The sequence below is a fragment of the Rattus norvegicus genome, chromosome X (assembly GCF_021556685.1).
Source record: "Rattus norvegicus strain SHRSP/BbbUtx chromosome X, alternate assembly SHRSP_T2T, whole genome shotgun sequence".
Classification (NCBI taxonomy): Eukaryota; Metazoa; Chordata; class Mammalia; order Rodentia; family Muridae; genus Rattus; species Rattus norvegicus.
In genome coordinates this window covers 113,423,964-113,451,038 of record NC_141554.1, presented here as the reverse complement: position 1 = coordinate 113,451,038, position 27,075 = coordinate 113,423,964, and the positions used below count along the sequence as shown (strand labels likewise).

At 42.6% G+C, this 27,075-nt stretch overlaps 2 protein-coding genes across 10 annotated transcripts in view; one reads left to right on the top strand and one right to left on the bottom strand.

Annotated features, from left to right (window-relative positions):
- Positions 1–20,364, top strand: part of Col4a6 (collagen type IV alpha 6 chain) — a 344,979-nt gene extending 324,615 nt beyond the window's left edge. The window contains exons 32-45 of the mRNA NM_001427260.1: positions 2,571–2,634; positions 3,196–3,270; positions 3,712–3,819; positions 3,913–4,020; positions 6,243–6,314; positions 6,768–6,893; positions 10,513–10,629; positions 10,934–11,095; positions 11,247–11,345; positions 13,153–13,299; positions 13,761–13,877; positions 16,021–16,212; positions 16,910–17,196; positions 18,808–20,364. Of these exons, the coding sequence (NP_001414189.1) occupies positions 2,571–2,634; positions 3,196–3,270; positions 3,712–3,819; positions 3,913–4,020; positions 6,243–6,314; positions 6,768–6,893; positions 10,513–10,629; positions 10,934–11,095; positions 11,247–11,345; positions 13,153–13,299; positions 13,761–13,877; positions 16,021–16,212; positions 16,910–17,196; positions 18,808–19,068 (1,935 nt within the window). The 3' untranslated portion in view covers positions 19,069–20,364. The remainder of the gene's footprint in view (positions 1–2,570; positions 2,635–3,195; positions 3,271–3,711; positions 3,820–3,912; positions 4,021–6,242; positions 6,315–6,767; positions 6,894–10,512; positions 10,630–10,933; positions 11,096–11,246; positions 11,346–13,152; positions 13,300–13,760; positions 13,878–16,020; positions 16,213–16,909; positions 17,197–18,807) is intronic.
- A 1,191-nt stretch (positions 20,365–21,555) lies between these two features.
- Positions 21,556–27,075, bottom strand: part of Atg4a (autophagy related 4A, cysteine peptidase) — a 99,056-nt gene continuing 93,536 nt past the window's right edge. For 3 of the 9 annotated variants that reach the window (XR_015646447.1, XR_015646445.1, XM_087600676.1), the window contains 3 exons: positions 26,474–26,530; positions 23,192–23,300; positions 21,556–22,523 (listed from right to left, as the gene is read on the bottom strand). Coding sequence is in view for 5 of the 9 variants with exons in the window: in XM_087600676.1 (XP_087456802.1) it covers positions 22,453–22,523; positions 23,192–23,300; positions 26,474–26,530 (237 nt within the window). In the remaining 4 variants the exon portion in view is untranslated. The remainder of the gene's footprint in view (positions 22,524–23,191; positions 23,301–26,473; positions 26,531–27,075) is intronic. The other 6 variants (XR_015646449.1, XR_015646446.1, XM_087600677.1 and 3 more) reach the window with 3 other exon arrangements.

Genomic DNA, 27,075 nt, shown 5'->3' with positions numbered 1-27,075 from the left:
TATCTGGGTCTTTAAAAGGCAGGGTAGGGGCTATAGAAAGGGCTCAGTGATTAAAAGTGCTTCCTGCTCTACCAGAAGACTTGAAATACGCTACAGCTCCAGGAGATCCAAAGCATTCTTTGGCCATGGGCACGTGCACATGTAATATTCTTTCTGTGTGTGTTTCTCTCTCTGTCTCTCTCTCCTCCCTTTCTTCCTCTTCTGCTTCTCCCTCCTCTCCTTTTACCTTTCTCTCTCACTCTTCCTCTTTCTCACATACATGTAGACATAAATTTTTCTCAACCTCCTTTAATAAGGGTTCAATCTCCCATTGAGCCCGCTACTAGCCAGAGATAGTGGGAAAGGAAAGTTGTCAGGACGTGGGTAAGTAGACCTATTTAGAAATAGTTCTTTGGGGATGAGTCCAATCTTCATTGTCACTACTATATCAGCCGTCCAATCCTCTAGAAAAACACCAACATAAATGGGCAGTGGCAGTCCAATCCCTTCAGCAATCACCACTCACGAATCAGCAGCTGCAGTCCAGTCCACTGAGAAGACACCACACAAGAATCAGCAAGGGCAGTACAGTACAGAAGAAATTACAAGGCTCATTAACCAGACCGAGTCTACCACAGAAGCAGCAAGAAGCCACAGGAACCTCACAAGAAGTTCTTTGAGGAGTTTCTCTCTTATTATGTCACCATAAGTAGAGTTCAACAATGGAATGTAAGGCAAACCAATACATGCATGTCCTTAGCGAAGAAGAGTGAGGTGGAGCAAGTCGAACCAATGCTTGAGTTCCTACTGTGTGTGGGATCATATTTATATTCTTTCTAAACATCATGCATCCTTTCACAGGTCTGCTATAGTAAAAGATCATTTCACCCATGTGACTTCAGCAAAACATTCTTTTTTTATTTATTTTTGGACACTTTATGTATTTACATTTCAAATGTTATCCCTTGTCCAGGTTCCCCACTCTCCCATCGTCTATCCCCCTGCATCTATGAAGATGCTCCCCCTCCCACCCACCCACTGCCACCTCAACACCCTGGCATTCCCCTACACTGGGGAAATGAGCTTACACAGGACCAAGGGCTTCTCCTCCTATTGATGCCAAAACATTCTTTCACATGTCTGCTTCAGCAAAACATCCTTTCAGCTGTGTGTCCCAGCAAAACATCATTTCATGCAACTGACTTTCCAGAGAAATCAGAAGTTCCCACTTCATACACACACACACACACACACACACACACACACACACACACACACACGTAAACTAGAGTAGGTTTGACACAGATGGACTTGAGTTTGAATGTCAAACATCTCCATCACTCATTTGCTCTATGATCTTGTGTACCTTGCTTAATTAACATCACTGAGCCTTATTTTTTCATCAGTTTAAAAAAAAGGTAGACTAATATCCAAACATTTTTCAGATAGTAGTGAAGCTTAAGTGAGATGAGACATTGTGGTCAGACACATTGTACATTCTATATAAATGGTAGTCTGATCATTGGGTCCAGAATACCTGTAGTCACTACAGGCAAATTCTTGTCTTTCAGAAGCATCAGTCAATCTGGTAGAGAGGAAAGATCTACATGGCTCAAATATTAGCTAAAGAAATCGTTCTAGATTTAAGGTCCCAACAACTCACCAAGGAGGAGGAATAGAAATAAAGTGGGAATGCATTCGGGGAGGCAAGAGTCCCAGCATAAGCAGAGACTCACATTAGGAGCATCTGTATCTACAGCAGTGTGCTACATGAAGTCAGGCCAGAAAACAAGCAGAATAGTGGGGGCATGCTGGGTAGTGGTCCAAAGAACAGTGAGCCAGTCCATGACTCAGCCTCCTGCGCAAAGCATTAGCCGGAGCACAGTTTTACTGCGTACATCTCCAAATACTTCAACCTATACTAGGTGCCCTGAAAAGAGTTGAAAGCAGCTGACATGAACACTCCCCAGATTCAGAGTGTGTCAGAAAACTGCTGACAAGTGCAGGCGACTCCTACTGCAAATAAGGATCTATTCATCCAAATGCAGACTAGCACCTGCATGCTTACAGCCTGCTACCTGGTAACAACAGGACAACCTCATGTTCTCTGTGGGGCCCGCAACAAAGATCTGGCACAGCTCAGTAAAGCAAGACTGCCGTTTTTGGATGATTCTGTTTTCCCAGTTTTGAGATAGGGTTTCAATATGTAGTGAAATTTCTGCCTCTATTTCCTGACTGCTGAGATTCTTAGCATGTGCCCTCATACCTAGCTAAAGCAATGATTATGTGAGATGACTCTAGAGCTTTGGCCAGTCTACCTGCAGAGCAGATGGAGTGCCCTGCCCAGGAGTCACGTTCTATGTTTCCTGCAACTTAATAATTAATGCAGTCATACATTGATTCACCAAGATGGAATATTTCCCCCTGAAAACCCTAAGCGTGTACGTGGCTCGGCACTTTCCCATGTCTGGGATCTACCTCTAGTTCTGTATAACACAGTGAGTAATCAGCATCTCCCAGGCAATGGCTAGGGGTTGGAGGAGAGGAGGAAGAGCATGAACAGAAGTAATGATTTCCATATTGCTTTGAAGGGTTCACAGGGCCTCACTGGGACTCCTGGCCCCCTGGGAGCAACTGGTATCCCAGGTTTAAAAGGTAAGGAACATTTTGTCTTTTAATGCATTTGCCTAGACCAAGGTGGTGGTGTACCAATCCACAACTCAGGAATAGGAGGATCTGTGTTAAGGGGGAAAATGAATTTTGTTTATATTTCCCATTTGACAAAACACACCGTGCATTGCTGTTCTTCAAAGACATTGCAAGCAACAGTGTCACCTGCCAAAATCTTTTTCCCAGGGCTTTCATGGACAACAAACAAACAAGCAAACAAACATTCCTGTTGCTTTGTATTTCGACACAGCAAAACAACAACACAGAATTTCAACTTAGAGCACCTCTTCTGCTGATGAGCACAGCCCCATGTCCTAGACCTAGTGATGTTTCCAGTAGAGGGGTGCTGTGTATAAAACATCTCATTCTAGTAGTTTGGTAGCACCCCAGGTCCTTTTACCCAATGGGTGATTTTGTCAAGAAGCTCCTCTGACCATTTTGAATCTGGATTCAGAGGGAAAATAAACTGAAAAGACTCTTCAGGTGAAAAAAATGAACGATTGTTTCTTCTGACCATTTGAGAAAAAATATTTTTCGTACCTGCAGGAGATCAAGGCCCAACACTTGGCATTTCTGGAAGCCCAGGACCCAAGGGACAGCCTGGCGAATTAGGTTTTAAAGGTAGGGCTAGGACATTTTTGTCCATATCTCACAAATGCTTCAGAACTGAGGACTAGAGTGACTTTCAGAGATCAGTGCCAAGTTTAACTTCCATCCAGTGGATACCTGGAGTTTTCCCAAGCAAACTGATGTGCACCACTGATACGTACCTTTAGCACGGTGTACCAGCTACCTCAAACTTCACTTACCTATTTTCATTTAACCTTTGCTGCAAAAATCATCTCAGTCCATCATTCTTGCTTCTAGAAGGAACCCAGAAAATGTCTACGTACTTCTCAGCTGGGTAACACCTTCCAAATACAAAAACTGCCATAATCTTGTCACTGAGCCAAGTTCCCTCAACATCTCAAAATGCTTTTCCCTTCCTACTTATGTTTTCCGATGGAGGAGTACAATTCCAGAAATACAGATTAAGCATTCAGCAATTGTTTGATCTTCTAGGTGTCAAAGGAAAAGATGGACTAGTCGGTGATAGAGGTTACCCAGGAAACAAAGGTGACAGTGGAAAAGTTGGTAGTGCTGGAGATCCTGGCTTCCCTGGCTCCCCAGGTACCATGCTACTTGAAAACTTTAGCTTGAAGAAGTTAGGATTCACTTCAAGCCATACCCTATACTGAATTTCCACCTTGGTTTCACACTTAGGACTTAAAGGGATTTCAGGTATGAATGGAGACCCAGGCTTCCCAGGTTCCTCTGGCCATGTGGGATCGATCGGCCGCCCTGGACCCTCTGGCTTAATAGGACCTAAAGGTATGTGTGTTTGCTAGCAAGGAGTGGGAGGGAGTGTCTTTCCCCCAATAACAGATGGCAACTCATCCATTTTAGAATGTAGCAGCTAGGCCTAAGCTATATACAATGAGGTGTTATATGAAGATTAATTAAAAAGGCTGGTGAAGAATGAGCAGAGGATCTGAGTTTGATTTCAAGCACCCACATGGTGGCTCACCATCACCTATAACTCCAGTTCTAGGTGGTCCAGTTCCCTCTTCTAACTCCCATAGGCACCAGGCACTTTTGTAGTACACAGACATGCTTGCAGAAAAATAAGTCTTATACACATAAAATTAAATAAATATACAAAATTAATTGACAAAACAGAGAGAAAGGAAGGTGAACAATTATAAATCAGAATAGAAGAATGTCAGATCCATGAAGAAAAGAATTAACAGAAAAGACATTAGTTATCCATTTCTAAAATGAAATCCTTGTGGTTGGTCACTTAGAAAATAAATTTAGCTTATACTTTTTTAGGCTCTAATTCCAAACAACTATGTCACTGGCTTTTAAGGAGGAATATCCCCTAACAATGTCACCTCATGGGGATGCCATCTATGTCACCTCATGGGGGTGTCATCATGGCAGATTATGAGAGAGAGAGAGAGAGAGAGAGAGAGAGAGAGAGAGAGAGAGAGAGAGAGAGAGAGAGAGAGGAGAGAAATCACAAGCCAAAAGAAAGCCAAAGTGAAGGGTAGGGCAATTCATGATCTTCCATTGCAATTCATGATTCTGAGAGCTCAGGGGCCATGAGAGCTACCTTATTCCTCCTCTGTGGAAATCCCAGTGAGCAAAGCAACTTTCATTAAGCCCCACCTGTTAAAGATTCCACTGCCTCCTAATATCATCAAAATGGGAGCTTTGGGACCCACACTAAAATTATGTCCAAGTGTAATGGTTAATACTGTCAACTTGTTAAGGGCTAGAATCATGTAGGAGACAAGCTTTGGGGATACCTTTTAAGGGACAATATGGATTAGGTTAGCCTTTGGATATGCCTGTGAGAACTTATCTAGATTGGGTTAATTGACTTAGGTAGACCCTCTTTAACTATGGGAGGTGCCATTCCATTGGCTGGGGTCATAGACTGAATAAAATAGGAGAAAGTGATCTGAGAACCATCATTCCATGCCATCTGATTCATGATTATGGATGCAGTATAACCGCCTGCTTCCTCAAGTTCCTGCTGCCACATTTTCCTTGACGTGATACATGGGAAACCTCACTGCAAGCCAAAATAAGCTGCTTGTATAAAGTATCCGATCATGGAAATGAGAAATATAACTACTATGTGAAGCCATTGAAGAAAGTTATTGCCCTAGCATATGTTGTCTTTCCCTTCTTTAATGATAGAGCAGCAAGTTTCTAGAACCAGTTTCTGGGAGAAGGCAACTCAAGGGCCTGGCATTGCTACTCCTACATTCTATTAAAAATGCCTACCATGGTGGGGGGAAAGGATGTAGTTCAATTGGTCGAGTGATGGTCCAGTATATACAAGGCCCTCCCTATGTTCAATTACTGGCTTGCATAAAGCAGGAATGATGACACACCTGTAATCTCTGCATGCTTGATGTAGAAGCAGGAAGTTGAGAAATAGAGAGTTCTAGGCATCCCAGGAGCCCTGAGACTCTATCTCAAACAAACAATAACAAAAGCCAAGAAAAGCAGGAAGAACATATTTATTGGAGCTTGTGATCTTAGAGGTCTTAGTCCACAGTTGTCATTTGGCTTCATTGTATCTGAAGCTGTGGTAAGGAAGGGTATCATGCTAGGGTATATTATAGGGCTGGGCTGCTCACCTCATGGCGATCAGGAAACAGTGAGAGGCAGTACGAGGCATGCTTCCAGTTAACTACTTCTTCCAATTGCACCCCACTTTGGAAGTTTTTCTACCACTCAAGAACTCACTCATTCTTTTAGTCAAATTGAATTAATACATTTCTAAAGTCAGGATCATTGTAATTGAATAATTTTCTAAAGGCTCTAGGGAATAAACTTTCAATACTTTGGCTTTGGGGAGACATTTCAGATCCAAACCTTACCAGCTAATTAATTGCCATCTTAGTCTAAAAGCTGCAATAGCCTTTATAAAAATCATGAGAACCCAAGGTATATGTTAGAAATTGGGTATTCTTCTAGAAAGCATCAAGTAATGCCTCAATATGGATAGAACGGTTTCTGATGTTTTCTCTCCTTAGGATTCCCTGGACTTCCTGGTTTACATGGACTGAATGGACTTCCAGGCACCAAGGGTACTCACGGCACTCCAGGTAAAGAAAGGCCCCGAAGATCAAGGTTAAGAATATAAAGCCCTTGGGCTGGAGAGATGGCTCAGCAGTTAAGAGCACCCGACTGCTCTTCCAGAGGTCATGAGTTCAAATCCCAGCAACCACATGGTGGCTCACAACCATCTGTAAAGAGATCCGATGCCCTCTTCTGGTGTGTCTGAAGACAGCTACAGTGTACTTATATATAATAAATAAATAAATCTTTAAAAAAAAAAAAAGAATATAAAGCCCTTCCAGAACTGGAAGGAATTGGCCATGTGTTCTTGACTACAGTATATCCCATATCGTGGGAGTTAGGTCTTCTATTGGAGAAGGAAAGAGGATGTTTCACCTTTCTGTGGGAATGAGCTCTTCTTCTAGACCACAGGGAAGTCAACTAGGTCCAAGGACTGTCTCCCTCTGAAATCTGTCCCCTCCCTCTACATTTCTTCCTAGGAGCCAGTATCACTGGTGTTCCTGGGCCAGCTGGCCTGCCTGGTCCCAAAGGGGAAAAGGGAATGCCAGGAATTGTCATCGGAGATCCAGGGAAACAAGGCTTAAGGGGACAAAAAGGTGACCAAGGTAAGTGAGCCCAAGTCAGGACTTGCAGAAACTGAATGAGGCCTTGGCAGGGGATGAGGGTTTGGGATTGATTGGAGCCAAAAGGTTGATAGGGTAGACTTGTGCTTGTTCTTTACATCTTTGAGAGTCTCAGAACCCTTAACAATGACTTCAAAGACAGGGATGAAGGATATTCCTATGGCTTCCCAGCAAAGAGTAGTGGGAGCACTCTACCAAGTGCCCCCTGGCTCTTTTCAATTCAACTCTGGACCTCTTTTTCCCACTTGGTCAAAGTCAGGATGAATGCTTCTAAGGAGCATCTCTTTTATGAGATCATAGCTCCAGTGTCCTTAGTGCTCCATGAGGATAATAGAATCCACCTGGCAGAAGAAAGCCAAGACCGAGAAAACATGGTCTCCTGAGGCCAAGCCCACAGGCTGCACTCTACCAGGTTAGGTTGTATTTTCATTAACCAAATTCCACCCTGAACTCAGCTTCCCACACTGTTTGAAGTCTCCCTAGGTGTCCCATTCTAGAACTTCTCTAAAATTATGATTTCTTATTCTTCAGCTTCCTTGGCAGTGTTCTGGAGACTCACATGTCTCCCGCTACATATGAAGCAGACAATGAATGCAGTCAGTCGTGCCTAAGAGCCTGGCCTTGGCATTCAAATTCCAGTTCTCCCTTTCACTGAACTGTGTGACGCTAAGCAATGAAGTTACACACCTGCCTGTCAATGCCAACCAAACTCAGTTTTTTTTCTTTCTGTAAAATGTATATAACAGGGCTGCCTCACAGATTTTCTGAGGATTCTGTGAACAGTAAGGTAATATAAGTCAAAGAACATATCTCAGTGCCTAGCAGATGCCCCAGAAACACTAGGCACCACGCTATTACATGCCACTTGGGAAGTAGTAACTGCAGTACATTTGGGGCCTGAGGTCTCATCACACTTTCTGTTTACATAGTGTAGGTTTCCCAGAAACCATAGTCATACATTAATTCATTTCCTACTGTAATTTGAATTGGGGCATCTGTTGTTTCTGTGTTTAACTCTTCCTTTGGTCTGGGCAAACTTGTTCTTTGGGGAAATCCAGGAGCTTCTCCAGAGAAAGGCTCAAAGGAGGGTCTGAGCCTATAAAGGGACTGTGGCTTCTTTCCCAGGACACAGAGGAGAGGGAGCCAGATGGAAACATATGGCATTTCTTCTTCTGTTTGTAAATCTTGCCTGTGAATTTCTAGTTATCAAATTATTCATTTACTTTAGCTGACATAAAAATTGTAATTACAATTACAGTAAACAGTACACATCAAGATGGATATATTATAGAAACCTAATTATGAAGGGCAGCATGTCACATGGGAATACTCTTGGTGTGGTTCTCTCATTAGATGTTCAAAATAAGCAAAACAACCAACATACTGTCTAGGGATGCAAATATTCACGAAGAAATTACGATGAGAAGGAAGGAAGTGAACACAGAATTTGGGACTGGTTCTCTGGGAGGAGGGGGTGGAATCTATGGAGACTACACACATAATTACTAAGATAATGCCAGCTTCGTTTTTCTTTCCTGGGACAATGAAGTACAGATGTGTTCATCGTACCTAGATTATTCTTTACTGAAGCAATGTGTGTAAAAAGAATATAGCATGTATTCTGCCCACCAGAGAAAACACTCTGTGATTTGGTAGTGGAAGTAAAACAGACTGAGCCTGAGAACACTCCATTCCCTGTGTTCACGATACCTTTCGCTAAATGATTTGCAATTATATTAATGTTTTCATACTTGCATTACATCTTTAAAGCCTACATTTCTGTAGTTAAAGTTTCTCGGGCTTTAGCATTGGAATGAGTTAGCAAACTGGTTCTTGGGCATGTGTAGCTCCCTACTTAGAACATGTTAGTTATAATCAAAAAACATACAACGCTCAAAGAGGGCTCAGTGGATACAGATGCCTAAAAAGCCTGACAGCCTGATTTCTACTGTTCAAATCAAACAAAATAAAGGATGAAGGAGAGACCCAACTCCACAGAGCGACCCTCTGGACTCCACTCCTGCACTATGGCGCACCCACACCCAAACACACATGAGACTGCTAGGTTGTTAAAACCATGGGACTATGGCACTACTTTTGTTCAATGTATTTATTTACTATTTGATGATAAAGTAGTTTAATTATAAAGTCAAGAAGCAGATAAAGAGCATGCAAGTCTTTAAAACATTGACATGGAGGACTATGATTCTGTGAGCTGACCATGCTTACTCCATTATAAGGGGTGATATGGTATTTTGCTTGTTAGTTTTGTATAATTTCAGCTGATATAAATATATATATGTTTTTATATATATACCTCTGTTTGACGGGAAAAGCATGCAAAATCTATCTTTCTTTTCAGTTCCTCACCTTAATGAAAAAGAAATGTACTCCACAGAGTCATTACGACACAGCTGACAATATGTGCAGCTTCTTTTGCACTTGGCTTTTTTTCCTAAACTTAACAAGAATATTTTCTCAAAATCAACGTTTTCACCTCTAGTTTTCCTTGTGATACGAAGTACTAATGAGCTATTTTAAACATCTGCTTTGGCTAATCTACCACATCTCGTTACACATTTACACAGATCTACTAGCTTTTAAAAGATGGCTATAAGAAGGGAAATTGGGTAACAATATTTTTGGGTTTTTTTCCTCTCACACACAAGAAGGAATCTCAACCAATGGGGTTTGATCAGGCACATTCCACCGAACTTTCTTATTTGACTCTCCATCGGAATATGCCAGTTAACGCATTTGTTTCCTCCTGAGCATACAGCAGGAACTTTCACATGTGTTTAGATAGTTTTGATGTTTTCCCTTCAAGATTACCATATATGTGTTTATCATACATTAAATAAGTATTTTGTCATTGGATGACAGTTTTTGTTTTTAACATATATAGAAATTGTTCCACAAATCAAAAACATGTAAAGACAGGAGTCTGAGCAAAGAACGTAACTATATACTTTGGCCAAAGAGGGACAGATATCTAGTACAAGATACGTTCAACAGACAACTAAGCTGTAATTCCACTCAGTTACCTACAAAATACTGTTGTTGTTGGGTTTTTTTTTTTTTTTTTTGCCTAGATGTGCCAGAAGAGAGCAGGGAAACTTAGGACACACAGGGGGACCCATAATATTCTTGCTGCCTCGGTTCTGGATGGTCTGTCCTCATTCATACACTATTCATAACTTTAGGGCAGCTTCAGACAGAACTGGCAGTTGGGAAAGTTTGATGAACCAGTGTGTTTAATAACAACACTTTGAAAACCTAAATTCCAGCTGCTCAGCCATGCTTTCTTTGACTTCTAATCTGGAGGAAAAACAGCCTAAAATATTTCCACCACCAGTGAAATTGGGGAGCTAGAAATTTCCACAGCTCTCGCCCAATAAAATGAAGCTCCAGCTGGACCGGAAGAATCTCAGTCTTATTTACTGTTGTCAGCTTGCTGGGAAGTTAGCATGCATGGGAGACAGCCCTCTACTGGTGTCCTCTGGTCTTGCAGCTATCTCATCCCTTCCATTTTCTGAATGCTCTTGGCCCCTTTCCTAAACATGAGAAGCCCTCTGAGCCCCATTTTATTTATTCGTTACAGGTTCCCCGGGTCTTCAAGGTCCTGCTGGTACTCCTGGAGCCTCAGGCATCTCCTTGCCCTCAGTCATAGCAGGACAGCCTGGTGACCCTGGGCAGCCAGGCCTAGATGGAGAACGAGGTAAAAATAAGAAACTCCAAACACATCTGGCCACCTTACTTTGATGTAGGCAGACATGCTGTATATAATGCAGCACTCTCCCTGTTGCTGGACATGCATGGATCTGCTTGGCCTCAATTTATTCCCTCCCATCAAGATTTAAGGGACTGGAACTAGCTGTATTTTGCTAAAGTGTTTTGGAAAGTCTGGGCATGGGAGATTTCTGAACTGTAACAAAGGGCCCTGCACTAGGAGTGGGCTTTCTTAGACCTTCAGCAGCTTCCCATCTCTTTGCACTTCATTAATTCTCCAATCTTATCCCTAGGCCGCCCAGGTCTCCCAGGCCCTCCAGGTCCCCCTGGACCATCCTCAGATCAAGGCGATCCTGGAGACTCTGGCTTCCCTGGAATTCCAGGCCTTCAAGGGCTCAAGGGAAACCAGGGACTTCCGGGTTTCTCTGGGCTCTCTGGAGATCTAGGGCTAAAAGGTAAGTCTGTTCCACCAGCTGCAAGACCTATCAGTCACCACTGTATAGTCCAGTTGCCGTGAAGAGGTTCATGAATGGTGCTTTTCCTGACCAATCTCCCTCTGTCACCATCATGGCAACACCTGACATGTTTTCCTTTGGCCCTTACCAGGCATGAGAGGGGAACCTGGCCTCATGGGGACTCCTGGCAAGATTGGGCCACCAGGAGACCCAGGATTTCCTGGAATGAAGGGGAAGGCGGGGCCAAGAGGTGAGTGCAGGGCCAAGCCTGAGCTGTGGAATAAAGGGGTACAACATGAAGTTGGGGTTCTTTGGGAAGCCACATTGTCTACCACACCACAAAACCAACTAGGGCATCCCAAACCCAGGAGGTAGGTTCTCTCCTCTGGAGATACCTCTGTGCCAATCTACTCCCAGAACTGAGGTCCTTACTGCTTTGCTACCATGGGTCCTGCCTTCCCTCTGAATTACTTCTGCATTTCACCTAGACCACTAACCTCATTTTCTTCGTTCAGAAAAGAAGCAAAATTCTCTCTATCCATTCAACTATTCGGTCTATCAGCAGCCCCTGAGGTCTCCCTCTTCTAGCATGCCTAGCATCTGTGTACTTCCCATCAGTTCTGCTGTGCCTTTGAGGTCTAAGCCATCAACGTTTCTCATGTAGCAGCCTTCCTCCCCCAAAGACAATTTTTTCATGTATAGTTACTGACAAAAGGCAAACCATTCTATTCATGGCATGGAAAAGAACCATAGCCCACAAAATAATATATGACACCTCCCTCTGTCCTCATGCCAACCTGTCCTTTTTACTGTCCACATTGGCATCTCAAATATTGTCCCAATTACCTTTTTTGTCCTCTTATCCCCATCCTATTAGTTCCCTCTCCCCTAATTAATCACTCCTATGTTTTTTTGTCATATATGTTCACGTGACATGGTGCTCTCCAATTGTATTCATTTGCTTGTACATGATATGCTTCACTTTTCACCTGACTGAAGAAAGTTCCTTCCTGTATATGTGTCCCATTTTATTTGTCCATTCATCTGTTAATGGACACTTAGGCTGTTTCCAACCCTTGACTATTATGAATACTATAGGGATTAACATAAATTGTGGTATCTCTATGGTATGCTGACTTGGAGTCCTGTGAGTACATTACTGAGAATTGTACTGTTGGATCATATTTCAATTCTAGTTTTAGGGTTTATTTTGAGGAGCCCCAATATTGATTTCCACGATACCAATACTACATTCCTGTCAATACTGTATATGTTTCATAATGCTCTCTTATCCTTCAATTCTTTAAATGTCTAGCTCCCCCTGATACTTCTGATAGTTGAATAGTGTCAGCATAACTGTCACTGGTTATAAGAAGCCACTGGTAACTCTAAAGCAGATCCCTCTACCCAAGTTACCATGCTCCCTCTCATTGTCACTACATCAATTATTTCCTTCCCAGTCCTTCTTAAGATGTGCACAACGGGGTTAACGATATTTGCCAAACTTTGCTTTGCTCATCTTCATCACTAATCCATAGTCTCCATAAAGGTCCATCACTGCTCTTGTTCCTCATCTCCCAGAATCTTGAAAGATAGTAAGGACCTAAGAATTACTTGATTAATGAATTCGTAAACAAGCTATTCTATTTCTAAAGTGGCTGACTTGGGTAGGTCTTTTAGGCTGGGATACCAACTGCATCTCTGGTGCATTCTGACCAGTGTGTAAGTAAATATCTGTTCCATCCCTAAGCCAAGGCTATTTGCAGCAGACATTTCCTAACTGCCTTCCACCATACTGAACTATGGGGGTGGGGTTCCAGGGGACAATAAGTATGATTTGCTCCCTGCCTTGACCACATGAACCCACCAAGTCACTAAGAAGGAGATGGGGAAAGAAGGTTCTATCAAGAGTTCTGTATTCTGTATTGGAAGCCTCAAGTGGGAATTGCGAGCACAAAAAGAAAGAGAAAATAGTTGGTGATTGCCAGGTAGAGGGAAGGATGCCTTATTCCTCTCTGTTCCAGACTAACCTGTATTGTTTCACCACCCGCCCTCAGGCTTTTCTGGCCCCCAGGGTGCTCCAGGACACACACCAATTGCTGAAGCTCGGCACGTTCCTCCAGGACCTTTGGGTCTGCCAGGCATTGATGGCATCCCAGGCCTCACAGGAGACCCTGGATCTCAAGGCTCTGTGGGTCTGCAAGGTAAGAATGACACCAGAAAAAGGGGACTCAGTGGGAAGCCAAAAGGCCTTGGTTCAGAGGCTAAAGCTACTGGATTGGCACAGTTCTGAGAAAGTGCCTTCATCAAACATTTCCCTAGCTACTTCCCAAGACTCCCAAACTCCTTGCCTGGGAAAGAAAAAGCTAGAAAGCCAATGGGACACTGGTTATACTTGTCTTCAGAGAACATGTGAATCTCTCCTCTAGACAGCTTGCCATTTCTAAAGTATTATTTGGAGCTAGAGGAGAAGGTGAGTAACAAAGGAGAACACAAGGTAGTAGAGAAAGCAAAGGCCTGGGGACAGAAAATATGGCTTTCAAGTCCTAGCTTTGCCCCAATAGGAGTAAGTTATTATTCTTCCTAGGACTTCTCATGAGTTTGAGGACACTCTGTGCCTTCCATATTGAGTGCTCCCCTACTCTGTGCATTTTCTCTCTTACAGGTTCCAAAGGCCTACCTGGCATCCCTGGCAAGGATGGCCCTAGTGGGCTTCCAGGCCCATCTGGAATCCTTGGTGATCCTGGTCTCCCTGGACTACAAGGACCTCCAGGATTTGAAGGTCAGGTTAACACAACTTGGGTATTTAGTCAACCATGTGGTAAATTTGCCAGTATGAGGTAGCTCACAGGCTGAGTTCTTGTTTCTCTTAATGTTCTATTACTATGAAGAGACACCATGACCAAGACAACTCTTATTAAAGAAAGCATACCAGGATTGGGGTATTCCTGTGACAGGCCTGATCATGCTTTTGTTGTTTGGGACTTTGGACTAGAAAAGTGGTTGGATACATTAAGCAAGGATTAAGGAGCCATAATAACAAGAGCATAGAAGACAGTATTGAGGGAAATTTGAACTTTGGGGGTCTGGCTGAAGAAATTTCAGAGGGGAAAATATTGGTAAATAGGATAGATACCATTCTTATGATATATTTGACACAGAATGTGGCTGCTTTTTGCCCTTCCCATAAAAATCTGCCTGAGAATAAACGGAAGAGTTTTGGATTAATGGTGTGGGCAGAGGAAATTTCAAGATAGCCTAATGTTGACTGTATTGTGTGTTTTTGATAACTCTTATGCAGATCCACAATGAAAAGGAGCAGGGGAAAGCAAGGAAAAAATACAAAATGTACAGTTTGAAAAGGAGCACCAGGAAAAATACAAAATGTGAAGTTTGAGGAGAAAGGGAGTACCAGGAAATGTTCTGTTGGAGTCAATTCTAGTGCTCAAGGAATAAAAAACAATTAAATCTTGCTGCTAAATAAAATAAAGGGAGTGACATCAGGGCAAGACCCCACTTTTGGTACCATCTTATGTCTTTCTCACTGTTCTATTGCTGTGAAGAGACACCATGACAAAGACAACTCTGAATAAAAAAATAATGTAATTGGGGGCTTACTTGCAGTTACAGAGGTATAGTCCATTATCATCCTGAATGGAACATGACAGCAGGCAGGTAGGCACACACTTTCTCCAACAAGGCCATACTTCCTAATCTTTCTCAAATAGTGGCATTCTTGATGACTGTCTTAGTTAGGGTTTTCCTGCTGTGAACAGACACCATGACCAAGGCAACTCTTATAAGGACAATATTTAATTGGGGCTGGCTTACAGGTTCAGAGGTTCAGTCCACTATCATCTAGGCAAGAGCATGGAGGCATCTAGATAGGCATGGTGCAGGCAGAACTGAGGGTTCTACATCATCTGAAGGCTGCTAGCAGAATACCGACTTCTAGGCAGCTAGGATGAGGGTCTTAGAGCCCATACCCAGAGTGCTACAATGCCTCCAACAAGGCCAAACCCACTCCAACAGGGCCAAACCTAGGCTGAGCATATACAAACTCTTACACTAAGCATTAGGCTATATGAGCCTATGGCACTTATTCTTATTCAAACCATTACATTGTTCTTCTACTCTTCACACTGCACAGCCTCCGACCTATGAAGGGAAGTCCTACATGATTCAAGAAGGCAACAGACTTCTCCACATCATTGTCTGGGTTATCCTCCACCTTTCTATTTATTTATTTATTTATTTATTTATTTATTTATTTATTTATTTATTTATGCATTACCAGTGTCTTGTTGCATAGCCCAGTTTGCCCTCAAACTCACTATGTTATCCAGGTTGACTTCAAAATCTTCCTGGTTTTCCTTTTTATGGCTTTCTGTCCTATCCTGACATGGATGAAAGAATACAACAAAATCACTTGTCCTTAGTACAGAATACTTCTAAAGCTCAGTAGTAAAATGTTACAGTCATATCTACCATGGACAAGAGAGGCAGATGAAGCTTTGTCCGTCTAATGCTAATGTTATTTATAATGCTTCTGATTCAGAAGCTAGTTATGCCCTGTGAAAGACTTCAATGAAGGCTGGTCATGAGAAGAATTCCACTCCATTCACTCTTAGAACAGAAGGCCAGTCTGAAGAAGGATAATGGATGGTAGACTCTTGAAATGGGAACCAAATAGCTGGGCACACATGAATTGGACTTGTAACTCCATTAGCGTCTAGTTGTAGCAGCTCAGAACCTCATTTTCCTCAACTGTAGAGTAGGCTGATAATAGTGCCAACTCCTGGGGACATCAGAATCAAGTGGTTGAACACCTGTATATGATGTGCCTTACAAATGTTTAGGATCAATGAGTGGCTAGTGTTATTAGCATCTGCATCATACTTACTTATATGTTCTTTTCTTCTCAGGAGCTCCAGGAAATCAGGGCCCCATTGGGCAGCCTGGGATGCCTGGACACAGTGTGAGAGTGGGCTACACATTAGTAAAACACAGTCAGTCAGAACACGTGCCACCATGCCCCATTGGCATGAGCCAGCTATGGGTGGGTTACAGCTTGCTGTTCGTGGAAGGGCAGGAGAAAGCCCATAACCAGGATCTGGGTAAGTACTGGCTTTGACAGCTAGTCCACGCTCCATGTCCCTACAAGGATTGAGAACTGACCACTTTCTTCTCACAGCCCTTTAGACCTACGGTTGCAAAATAGGCCACAAGCATTAGCCCTGGAGTCAAAAGGATTGTGATCCAAATGCTGGTCCTACTGCTTCAAAGTCACATGCCCTGGGTAAATTATTCAATCTTTCCAAGCTTTCATCCTCCCTTAATGGGACTAAGCTATTTCTACTATCTGTCACATAGAGTGGTGTAAGGAATTCATGAATCACTCAATGTAAAATATATTTAAGCCTCCATTAAGTATTAGTGATTAGTGATAACAATAGTAACATGACCTGCAGGGCAGTGATGATTACCCAAGTATTAATTGCATTAGCAGCAGGTGTGCTAACTCTTAGACATGGATTCCATCCATTAAATGTTGGTTTTACAAAGCAGATTAATTAAGGAGTGATTATTCACTTTATCAAAAGATTCGTGTCATTATTCAACTCCCCTGGTACCTTTAGGATACAATTTGATCCTCAGACTCCAGCACCTACTAAAGTCACAGAACTGTGAGGAGAGAGCTATACTGCTCTGAGCAAGCATTTTAATGGAATTGACATCTTCGGTCACTCCAGGCCTCGTGCCTCTGCTTTTTCGCCAGCACTTACCTGGTTCTTGCCCATATTCTCTTCCCAGGATTTGCTGGCTCCTGCCTGCCCCGATTCAGCACCATGCCCTTCATCTACTGCAACATCAATGAAGTGTGCCACTATGCCAGACGCAATGATAAATCCTACTGGCTCTCCACTACTGCCCCTATTCCCATGATGCCTGTGGGCGAGACCCAGATTCCCCAGTATATCAGTCGCTGTTCTGTATGTGAGGCACCCTCACAAGCCATTGCTGTGCACAGCCAGGATATCACCGTTCCACAGTGCCCTTTGGGCTGGCACAGCCTCTGGATTGGATACTCCTTCCTCATGGTGAGGACTTGAACCATTCTGTCCCTCAGTGGAGAACAGAGTTAGAGGGTCAGATGTGAAGAGCTTAGGAAGGGCCCTCCCTTTGATCCCAGGCTCAAGGGGACAATGGTTAGAAAATAACAAGAAGAGAAATGAAGATGTAAATTACAATTTTTGTGGTTGTAGGGAGGGGGTACATAGAATTTGAACCTGGTGTTCTGGACTGAGAACCTGTATGTGTCACAAGCCAAGGCCCTACTCTATGTGTCCTTCAGTTTTGTCACTACAAAGGGAAGACTAGAACTGTAATCTGAACATACTGAGAGAAATGCTGTCCTCAACTGAGGCCAGCACATAATTGTACTGATTAGACTGAGAATAACATTTACCACCTTGCTGTCTACCCTTCCAGATCTGTCTAGCTCCTGCTCTCTCCTCTTAAAGCTTAGCATGGAGGCATGCTGTGATTGTACGGCCTTGTGAGCATTTTGTTGCTTCTGCAATTTTTGTGGTGTGAAGGCATGCTGTGTGTCTAGCTAGGAAAGAGAACATCAGTAATCCTGAGGAGATGGTTCTGTAACTATCTGGGGAGGTTTCTTCAAATGAATTCAGGAGTAAGACCAAGGCGACTCCCAGGAAAACTATAGTATAAAGCTTACTGAAGTCCCTGGTTGGGCAGAGCTTCTCACTGAATCACCAAAGACTCTGATGTAACTGCTCCCACCCAAAACTGACATGATTTCATAAGCCCAAGTCATCAGCAAAGTATCATTCTCTGAAACTTAAGCAAACTGACCGCCTGCTTACTGATGTAGATGTGTATAAAGCCTCTTCTTGGCCTCCGTGCTTCCAGTTAACCTGAAGGGAGACGGTCAAGATGTAAACAGGAGGTCTGGAGGTATAGTGACTAGAGACTGCCTAGAACACCAGGAACCTAGACACTGAACTCCAAGGAAGCCCTCTAAAGTGAAGCCTGAGATATTTTAGATCAAATAATCAAATACACCCAAGCCTTCCTTTAGTTGTCAGGTAAAAAATACTGTGTGTCACTCCAGGGAGTGTAGCACAGGTTGAAAATAAAAAGTTCTAGTGGAGGTAATTTCAGGATGAGAACTACAGGGGACATGCTGTTACAAGAAAGAGCATTGGGGACTATTATACTCTTTCCCTTCTTATAGAACAGTGCACTATAATGGATTTAAAGCTCTGTTAATTCCAAAACCTAAATCCAACATTGCTCAGATGTATATGTCTGAGGGCCAACAAGAGGGATCCCTAGGCAAAGGCACTTAACACTAAGCCTAACCAAGCCCCCCACAAAATAAATAAGTGGTGTGTGTGTGTGTGTGTGTGTGTGTGTGTGTGTGTGTGTGTGTGTGTGTGTGATCACTAACCATGCAGGACACAAAGGAGCTGGGGTAAGGGTGTAGCATTCCACAGCTGCTTCAGGGAGGATGGACAGTGCTTGCCTCTGAAGCCCAGGTTCATCAGGCTGGCTAGAAACTGAGTGACCTGGACCCCAGTAGGGCCCAGAGTTCTAGAATGGGGCACGTATGCAGTCCTGTAGAAACAGGAGTACCTCCAGCGTTGAGTTCTGCCAGAGCTCACACAGCACTCTCCCTTCTGTTTCAGCACACTGCTGCTGGGACTGAGGGTGGAGGCCAATCCCTAGTCTCCCCTGGCTCCTGTCTTGAGGACTTCCGGGCCAATCCTTTCATCGAGTGCAGCGGTGCCCGTGGTACCTGCCACTACTTTGCCAACAAGTACAGTTTCTGGCTGACAACAGTGGAGGAGAGAGGGCAGTTTCAGGAACAGCCTGTGTCCGAGAATCTGAAAACTGGGCAGCTTCACACCAGGGTGAGCCGCTGCCAGGTGTGTATGAAAACCCCGTAGGGCATTGCCTGTCATGCAGTCATGCAGCCCCTGATCTCCCTACCCACCTCACAACACTCACCTCAACAAGTCTGAACCGTCGGAGAAAGGAAGACCTAAGCCCATCTGCCCGTCAAGTTGTACATCAAAGCCTCATTTGGACTGGACTACTGGACATTGGTCATCCCAACCCTCAGGCCCAACAGATGAGCCCACTGTGCTAGGATTCGATTTGCTCTCCTGTTTCCATCCATCTGGTGCTAATGTTCCATTGTGTGTGATTATTCATGGCTACCTCAGAAAGGTGTGCTAAACCGCCATTTTCTAAGACTGCTAGAGCTGTCCTCACTGCCAATAACCAGGAAACTCTGTAACAGCTAAGTTATTTATGACAAGACATCACCACATATTATTTGAGTCAAACTACAACTCAGAATTTCTACCCTAAAAGTATGTTTCTGGCTGAACATTATAGACAGTTCAAGTCTGCCTAGGGCTAGCCCTCCCTACTGAAGGCAGCCTATTATAGTTAGACAGGCAGCAGTATCAGAATGAGGAGACAGCCTATAGCCAGAACTGAGCTGTGAGTCCTTCCAGAGTTTTGTTAGGTTCATGCCCCATCTTCACTAGGAAAGGCTGAAAGGTCCTGGATAAATCACTGCCCCCTGGTCCACATCCAGAGAGATAGACAAGATGGCCCAGTGCAAACAAAGAATACAGAAAATGTGACCAAGCTTACAGAAGGAAATGAGAATCACTTCTCTTTCTTCTTGGCCTAGGGCAGAGTGATGAATAAACATAGAAGTTGCAGTTCCTGAATCCAGGAACAAAAATGTAAATCTCATGTCCCCATTCCTCAGAAATCCCTAGTTATTCCAAATGCCACCCAGTTGTGTGCAGGGTGACGAACTGAAGCTACAATATGTTGGCTCCCTGCATTCTGAGGCTACTACAGAAGTTCTGATAAAATGGCCATTCAACTAATCTCCCACAGGTAGCTTTTTAAACTAGTTGACAGCTTTTTTTAAATTTCATAAAAATCTAGCACACACCACTGTTAGCAGACCTGAGGCACAGTCTGAGTTGGCCATGAAGTATTGCCTTCTGTTTGAAACAATTCATTTTAATTACCAGTTGTGTAGAACACAGTCAGTTACAGTGATGTGAAGCACTCCCTTCCAGGTCCTTCACTTCCTTGAGTATTATGTAAAGTGTGCCACTGCAGGCAAAGCATACCCAGTATATTCTGAGCTGTTGTCGCCACCTCCTAGACAAGTAACAAATGGTACATAGCAAATAAAATTAATGAAATGCGAACATTTGACTTTTCGAGACTCTTTGAAAAACTTTTCTAATATCCATTCTCACTACACTTTATAACAAAACATTGAGAAAGGGGAAATTAGAAAACCCTCTAGTCAAAGGGTAGAAAGAGTCTTCTCCTGATCAACAAACCCACAACAGGTTTCAGAATTAGCACAACACTACTTTTATCTCTTTCACATGCTAGAGTTCAAGAAAGGCATTTTCAGTGGCCTCAGGATCATCTACCAATTAAGTTAAAATAGGAAAACATTAAAATCAGTAAAATGAAATCTTCTGACTGGAGAGATGGCTCAGCAGTTAAGAGTGCTTGCTGCCCAATCAGGAGGACTAAAGTTTGGGTCCCAACACCCACATGAAAAAGCTACTAGTCCTGTGTATGTCTTAACCCCAGCTTCGAGGGAAGTGGAGACAGGAGGATGGCTGGGTGTTACTGCCTTCCACCCTAACCAAGAAAACATGAGCTCCAGGTTCATGGAGAGATCCTCTCTCAAAAGATTGTACAGAGAATGATAAAAGAGGATACCTGATGCCCAAAGAGAGCCTCCACTTCTGCCAGGGATGTCTTGCCTCTGTGAGTCAATGCACATGTGCACATATATGCACACAAATAAATATTAAAAATGAAATCTAAACTATATGTGGACACATGTGTATATATTTCATGTGCAAAAACTTAAATATGTTTACATATGCATAAAACAATTCAATGGAAGGATAAACAAGAACAAGCCAGGAGTTTTCAGGGAAGGAAACTAACCCATGGGAGAGAATGGTATTTCATCTTTTGAATTTTAAACCTATGGAATATATAACATACTGGCAAAAAAGAAAGAAAGGAAGGATAAAGGAAAAGGAAAAAAGGATGAAACCTAAGGAAAGAAGTGAGTTGGTCAGTACTATTTTGAGACTCCAGGTATTGGCCTCCTGTAACCTCTGTAAAGAATGAAGATGAATTGTAGATCCATGTGAAACACACACTTAAAGGGGCAACAAAAAGAAGATAGGTAGATACTGTGGAGTGTTGAGCATCTTCCTTGCCACATATCCAGCACAGGCAACTTCATGAGTATGTCCCTCCAAAATTAGAAAGGTGTTAGCCCTAACATGTCTTAGACTTTAATGGACAGATTGAATGTCACCATATGACTAATTCTTTCTACATATAGTTCCCAATAAAAACAGTATAATTCAAACAATTTATTTAATCCTTCAAACAAAAATCAATGCTTTAAGTGAGTGATTGGCAAGGCCAGTCCAGCCCTCCACTTGCTTTTGTAAATCAAGTTTTATTAGATTACAGCCATGCTCAGTCACATGCATATTGTCTGGGGCTTTTTTTACAGAGTAGAATAGTTATGACAAAGGCCACCAGGTCTACAAAGCCTAAAATAATATCTTTACAGAAAAAGTTTGCTGACCTCTGCTTCAAGTGATCATGGTTTGATTTAAGGATATGGTGACATCTAGTGAAAGTGTAAGTAAGGATGGAGATTGTGACCTATCAAATAGGTTTCTCCAAAAAGGAAGACATTTAAGAAGTGTACATTTGACAAATATTTTGATAAAAATTATAGTTATGTAAACTGCATATTCAGATTATTTAACAAGAGTATTTCTCCCTGATTCATTTATTTTATTATTTGAGCAAGAAAACAGATTTCTTCTTCGTATTTAGCCCCAAAGAGGTCACACCTGAAAGGGTGAGGAAAGATAATATAACTGTCTCTCATCTGCTCAGAGTTGCAGCAAGATGGGAGATGCTGTCTGTCTTCCAAATGCCCTCGTTTCAGTTGCTGAAGAATTGCTATCACCAAGACGAGCTGGGAAGCAATGGATTCTGGATCTTCTCCTAGACTCCACGATTTTTCTGTCTTTCAGGGATGACTTGGTGTCATTGGTTTGCTCTTTTTTGTTTTAGTTCTGAGAAAAAGGGCAATCGGCTCAGTCACAGTTGCTGTTTAGTTCGTATGCTATTGGCATATCAGGCACTTGCTGACCAGAAAAGTTTTATGTAACAAGTTCATGTTCTTGTGATGCCAGATTGAGGGCAGAAGAGTACCTCATTGAGTTCTCACTATCCTACACACTCAGAATCTCAAAATCTTCCTCCAGGTCGAAGTCCTCCAGTTGTTCGGTAGAGTCTATGAATTCTGTTGGAATAGAGAAAGGAGAAAGGAGAAAAGCTTGACACTTGGATGGATGCCCCCCCCCCCCCGTCAAGACACTACCCAGCCACTGCCATTCTGAATCTCTGAATCGATTTGCTAAAACCAAGGTTTGTCTGGAGGAAATATACAATGAGACCTACTATAAAGTATTAAACTTTTACTTTAAGACTCAAAGTGATCAGGTCTGTTTATATAGGCCTGATCACAGTGGTCTGCTTGAGGTGTTCTTTGGCTTCCGGACAGTTTCTCTGTTGAGAGGCCTTGGGATGTAGTGCAAGCTGGCCTGGAACTCAGGATCTTTAACCTCATCATTTTGAGTGATTACAGGTACACGAATACCAACCCAAACATCAAGGTACTTTTTGACTTAGCCAGGCCTCTGGCTTGTCATTCTAAAACAAATGTTAGTCATCTTTATTTCACAATGATAAATCTTTTACACTGAGTTAATATTCTTTTTCTTATCAGTCTTTAAAGCCAACAAACATCAGCTTCTCTAAAACTTATAATTAAAAGCACCATGCTTTGCTCAAACTGGATGAACAGAAATTTCACTTTTCATAAGTGAGATGAACCACAGTTGCCTTTATATCAACAAACGATTATAACATGTTGGGTCTGCTGGCCAAGAGCTTACAAAAACAGCTTACCTGCCCCTGTGGTTGTCACTTCTGGCTTGGCTGGAGGTACAAAGGGAGGCCAGTGTGATGGATGTTTCTGAACTAATTCAAACATCCTCAAATTCTCCTTTAGAATTTCCTGGGTAGACCAAGAAACAGCTGTAAATATCATGGAGTTACTACTCTTCTGTTTAGTTCGCAATTCATGAACCTAAATCCCGAGCTTAGCCTGGCAGTTGGCAAGTGTACAAAGAATACCTAGCAAATACATTCATCCTCAGGGCTGGAGAGATGTCTCAGCAGGTAAGAGCACCGACTGCTCTTCCAGAGGTCCTGAGTTCAATTCCCAGCAACCACATGGTGGCTCACAACCATCTGTAATTGGACCTGATGTCCTCTTCTGTTGTGTCTGAAAACAGCTACAGTGTATTCATATAAATAAAATAGATAAATCTTTTTAAAAAATACATTCATCCTCTACTTGAATCATCTGACAACCCTGGCTGACTTCAATTCTGGATTCTGTCGATAAGGCAAGAAGGACACTGGAGCTCATAGCTAATGGAGCCTAGTATGGACTGATCATGGGTCTCAGAGAGTTTACTGGGAATACAGGGTCAACTCAGTGAACAGATGAGGTGTTCCTTAAAAAGTCATTAAATTAAATTAAATTAAGTTAAATTAAATTAAATTAAATATGCCCCAACAGAATTCTGGTATAAATTAGCTTGCTTTCAGTTCTTGTCCAAATTTAAGAAACATATCCTAGGGGCTGGAGTGATGGCTCAGAGGTTAAGAGCACTGACTGCTCTTCCAGAGGTCCTGAGTTCAAATCCCAGCAACCACATGGTGATTGCTCACAACCATCTGTAATGGGATCTGATGCCTTCTTCTGACATGCTGCTTTATTTATAAAATTTATAAACTAATTTTAAAGTTAAAAAAGAAAAATATTTAAAAAAGAAAAATGTAAATGATACAGCTATCATTACATTGTCATCTGGCTTCAAACAGAATGTAGAGCTTTACTACATTCTGAAATGGAAACACATCCTTTAAAAAATAACTCTCTTGGAGCTCAGTGGTTGGGATCACTCTCTGTTCTTCCAGGAGCAAATTTAGTACCCAGCATCTACAATGGGTAGGTCACAATATGTATCTAAGGCTCCAGAAAACCCAATGCCCTCTTCTGGCCTCCATAGGTATCTGAATAAACAGGGCATGATCACACAGACACACAAAAGCAAACTGCAAGCTGGTACAATCACTCTGGAAATCAGTCTGGTGGTTCCTCAGAAAATTGGACATTGCACTACCTGAGGACCCAGCTATACAACTCCTGGGCATATACCCAAAAGACACATGCTCCACTACATTCATAGCAGCCTTATTTATAATAGCCAGAAGCTGGAAAGAACCCAGATGCCCTTCAACAGAGGAATGGATACAGAAAATGTGGTACATCTATACAATGGAATATTACTCAGCTATCAAAAACAATGACTTTATGAAATTCATAGGCAAATGGAATGAACTAGAAAATATCACCCTGAGTGAGGTAACCCAATCACAAAGGAACATACATGGCATGCACTCACTGATAAGTGGATATAATCCAAAACTCAGAATACCCAGGATACAATTTACAGACCACATGAAGTTCAAGAAGGATGACCAAAGTGTGGATGCTTCATGCCTTCTTAGAAGGGGGAACGAAAATATTCATAGGAGAAAATATGGATTCAAATTGTGGAGCTGACACTGAAGGAAAAGTCATCCCAAATGCAGACACCAAACCCAGACAATATTGCTGATTCCAAGAAGTGCATGCTGATAGGAGCCTGATATAGCTGTCTCCTGAGAGGCTCTGCCAGAGCATGACTAATACAGAGGCAGATGCTCACAGCAGCCAACCATTGAACTGAGGACAGGGTCCCCAATGGAGGAGTTAGAGAAAGAACTGAAGTAGTTGAAGGGGTTTGAAACCCCATAAGAACATCAACATCAACCAACCAAACACCCCAGAGCTCCCAGAGACTATACTACCACCCCAAGAGTATACAAGGATGGACCTATGGCTCCATTGGCATATGTAGCAGAGAATGGAAGGAGAGGGCCTTAGCTCTGTCAAGGCTCGATGCCCCAATGTAGGGGAATGCCAGTGAGGGGAGGCAGAAGTGGGTGGGTTGGTGACAGAGCACCCTCATAGGATCAGGGGGAGGAGGAATTGGATAGTAGGTTTCTGGAGGGGAAACTGGGAAAGGTGATAACATTTAAAATGTAAATAAAATAAAGAAATATTTCTCTTGAACTGGACATGGTGGCTCATATCTAAGGTACACTGAAGGTTGAAGAAGTATCGTAAGTCTGAGGCCAGCCTGTTCTTCATACTGAATTCCAGGCTAGCCTGAACCACATAGCAATAGCTTCTCTCAAATAAATAAATAATTGTAAACTCTATATTTCATTTCACTAAACTATTATCTGAGGTTACAGGTTCTATTAGGGATGTAAGTGCTAATTATGTGTTCATTATGAAGAAAAATATTTCCTCTCCTTGTATATAGCATTCTGGGCTCCTGTGATCCTTTAGTTTTAGAGCTAGAGCTTCGTGTCTCAGGTACCCAACCTGATGCTTTAAATAATCACTCCCTGTGATCCCCCTTCATTCATTCATTCAGTGAATGTATAGCAATATATGACGTCGATATTGTATGTGTTAGAGACTGACAATGAGGGAAATGGATACAGAGACTGGTGAACCAATGTAATAATTCTCTATTAAACAATATACCAAAACCAGAAAGTAATCACTTATCACATTTCTGCAAATGCTAACCCCTTTCAGTGGCCATGTGCCTGTATTTTATATAAACAAGCCAGTTAATAGAATCAAAAGTCCTCTAAACCACAATGAAATATACTGGGTTGTAAATGAACCACTAAACACCTAGAAAGCACTTTCGTCTCTTTGCTCACTTTTACAAACACAGGAAGGAAGAAATGCTGACTAAGCAATGTGAAATGGGCAGTTAGAGGTTGGAACTGCCTGATATTCGCTGAGCATTTCAGGTGCCTTAGCGAGCTGCAATGCTAACTTTCACTGCTGAGTCTATCTTTTGGCTGATAAACGCAAAGACTTAAAAGTCTTTATTCACTTTCCCCAAACTTATGTCCAGGTCTCCACATTGGACAGGCTCTTTTTCATCTTATAACAAACTGTTTTCATGTTGTTATATAACTAAAAACATAGTCATCACTAGTAGCTTTCCTTCATGTTTATGCTGCTTTTAAAAATCCATACATACTTACCTTCTGAACAAGACTACACCAATTATCAAAGTCTTTCTCTTCTTTGCAGAAAAATCCCTTGGGTGAGGAAGAAGAACACTACTTAGAATTCCCCTTTGCAAGATTGAGCTATTTTCCCAGAATTAGGAAGTGGGCCACCATCTTGCCATGTATCTTCCTGGTGGCACATGAAGTCTGACTGGCTGGTCTTCTCTCTCCCCTAAATCACTGCATAAAATTTGCACATACCTTGCAATTCTTTCTCTTCTTCCCTCCTCTCCCTCCTTCCCTCCCTTTCTGTCCCTTACTTCCCCCTGTCTCCTCCCTCCCTCCATCCATTACTCATTCTCCCTCTTCCTCCTGGTCTCTAGCTTCTTTCTTGCCTTCTCCCTCCGCCATCAACACTGCTGGACATTTTAACTTGTAAGAAGCAGCAGTGTCCTTCTGTCCTGACAGTCATCCCTCAGTAGGAGGAATGGTCCTGAACACAGGGTTACGGCTCAGTCTTGGTCACTGGTACTCTGATGGATGAAACAGGGGATGAGGATGTAGACAGCCCTTTTCAATGTATGCTGACAGCAACCACACTTTCCCCAGCAACCCTGAGACAGCCTGCACTTGGG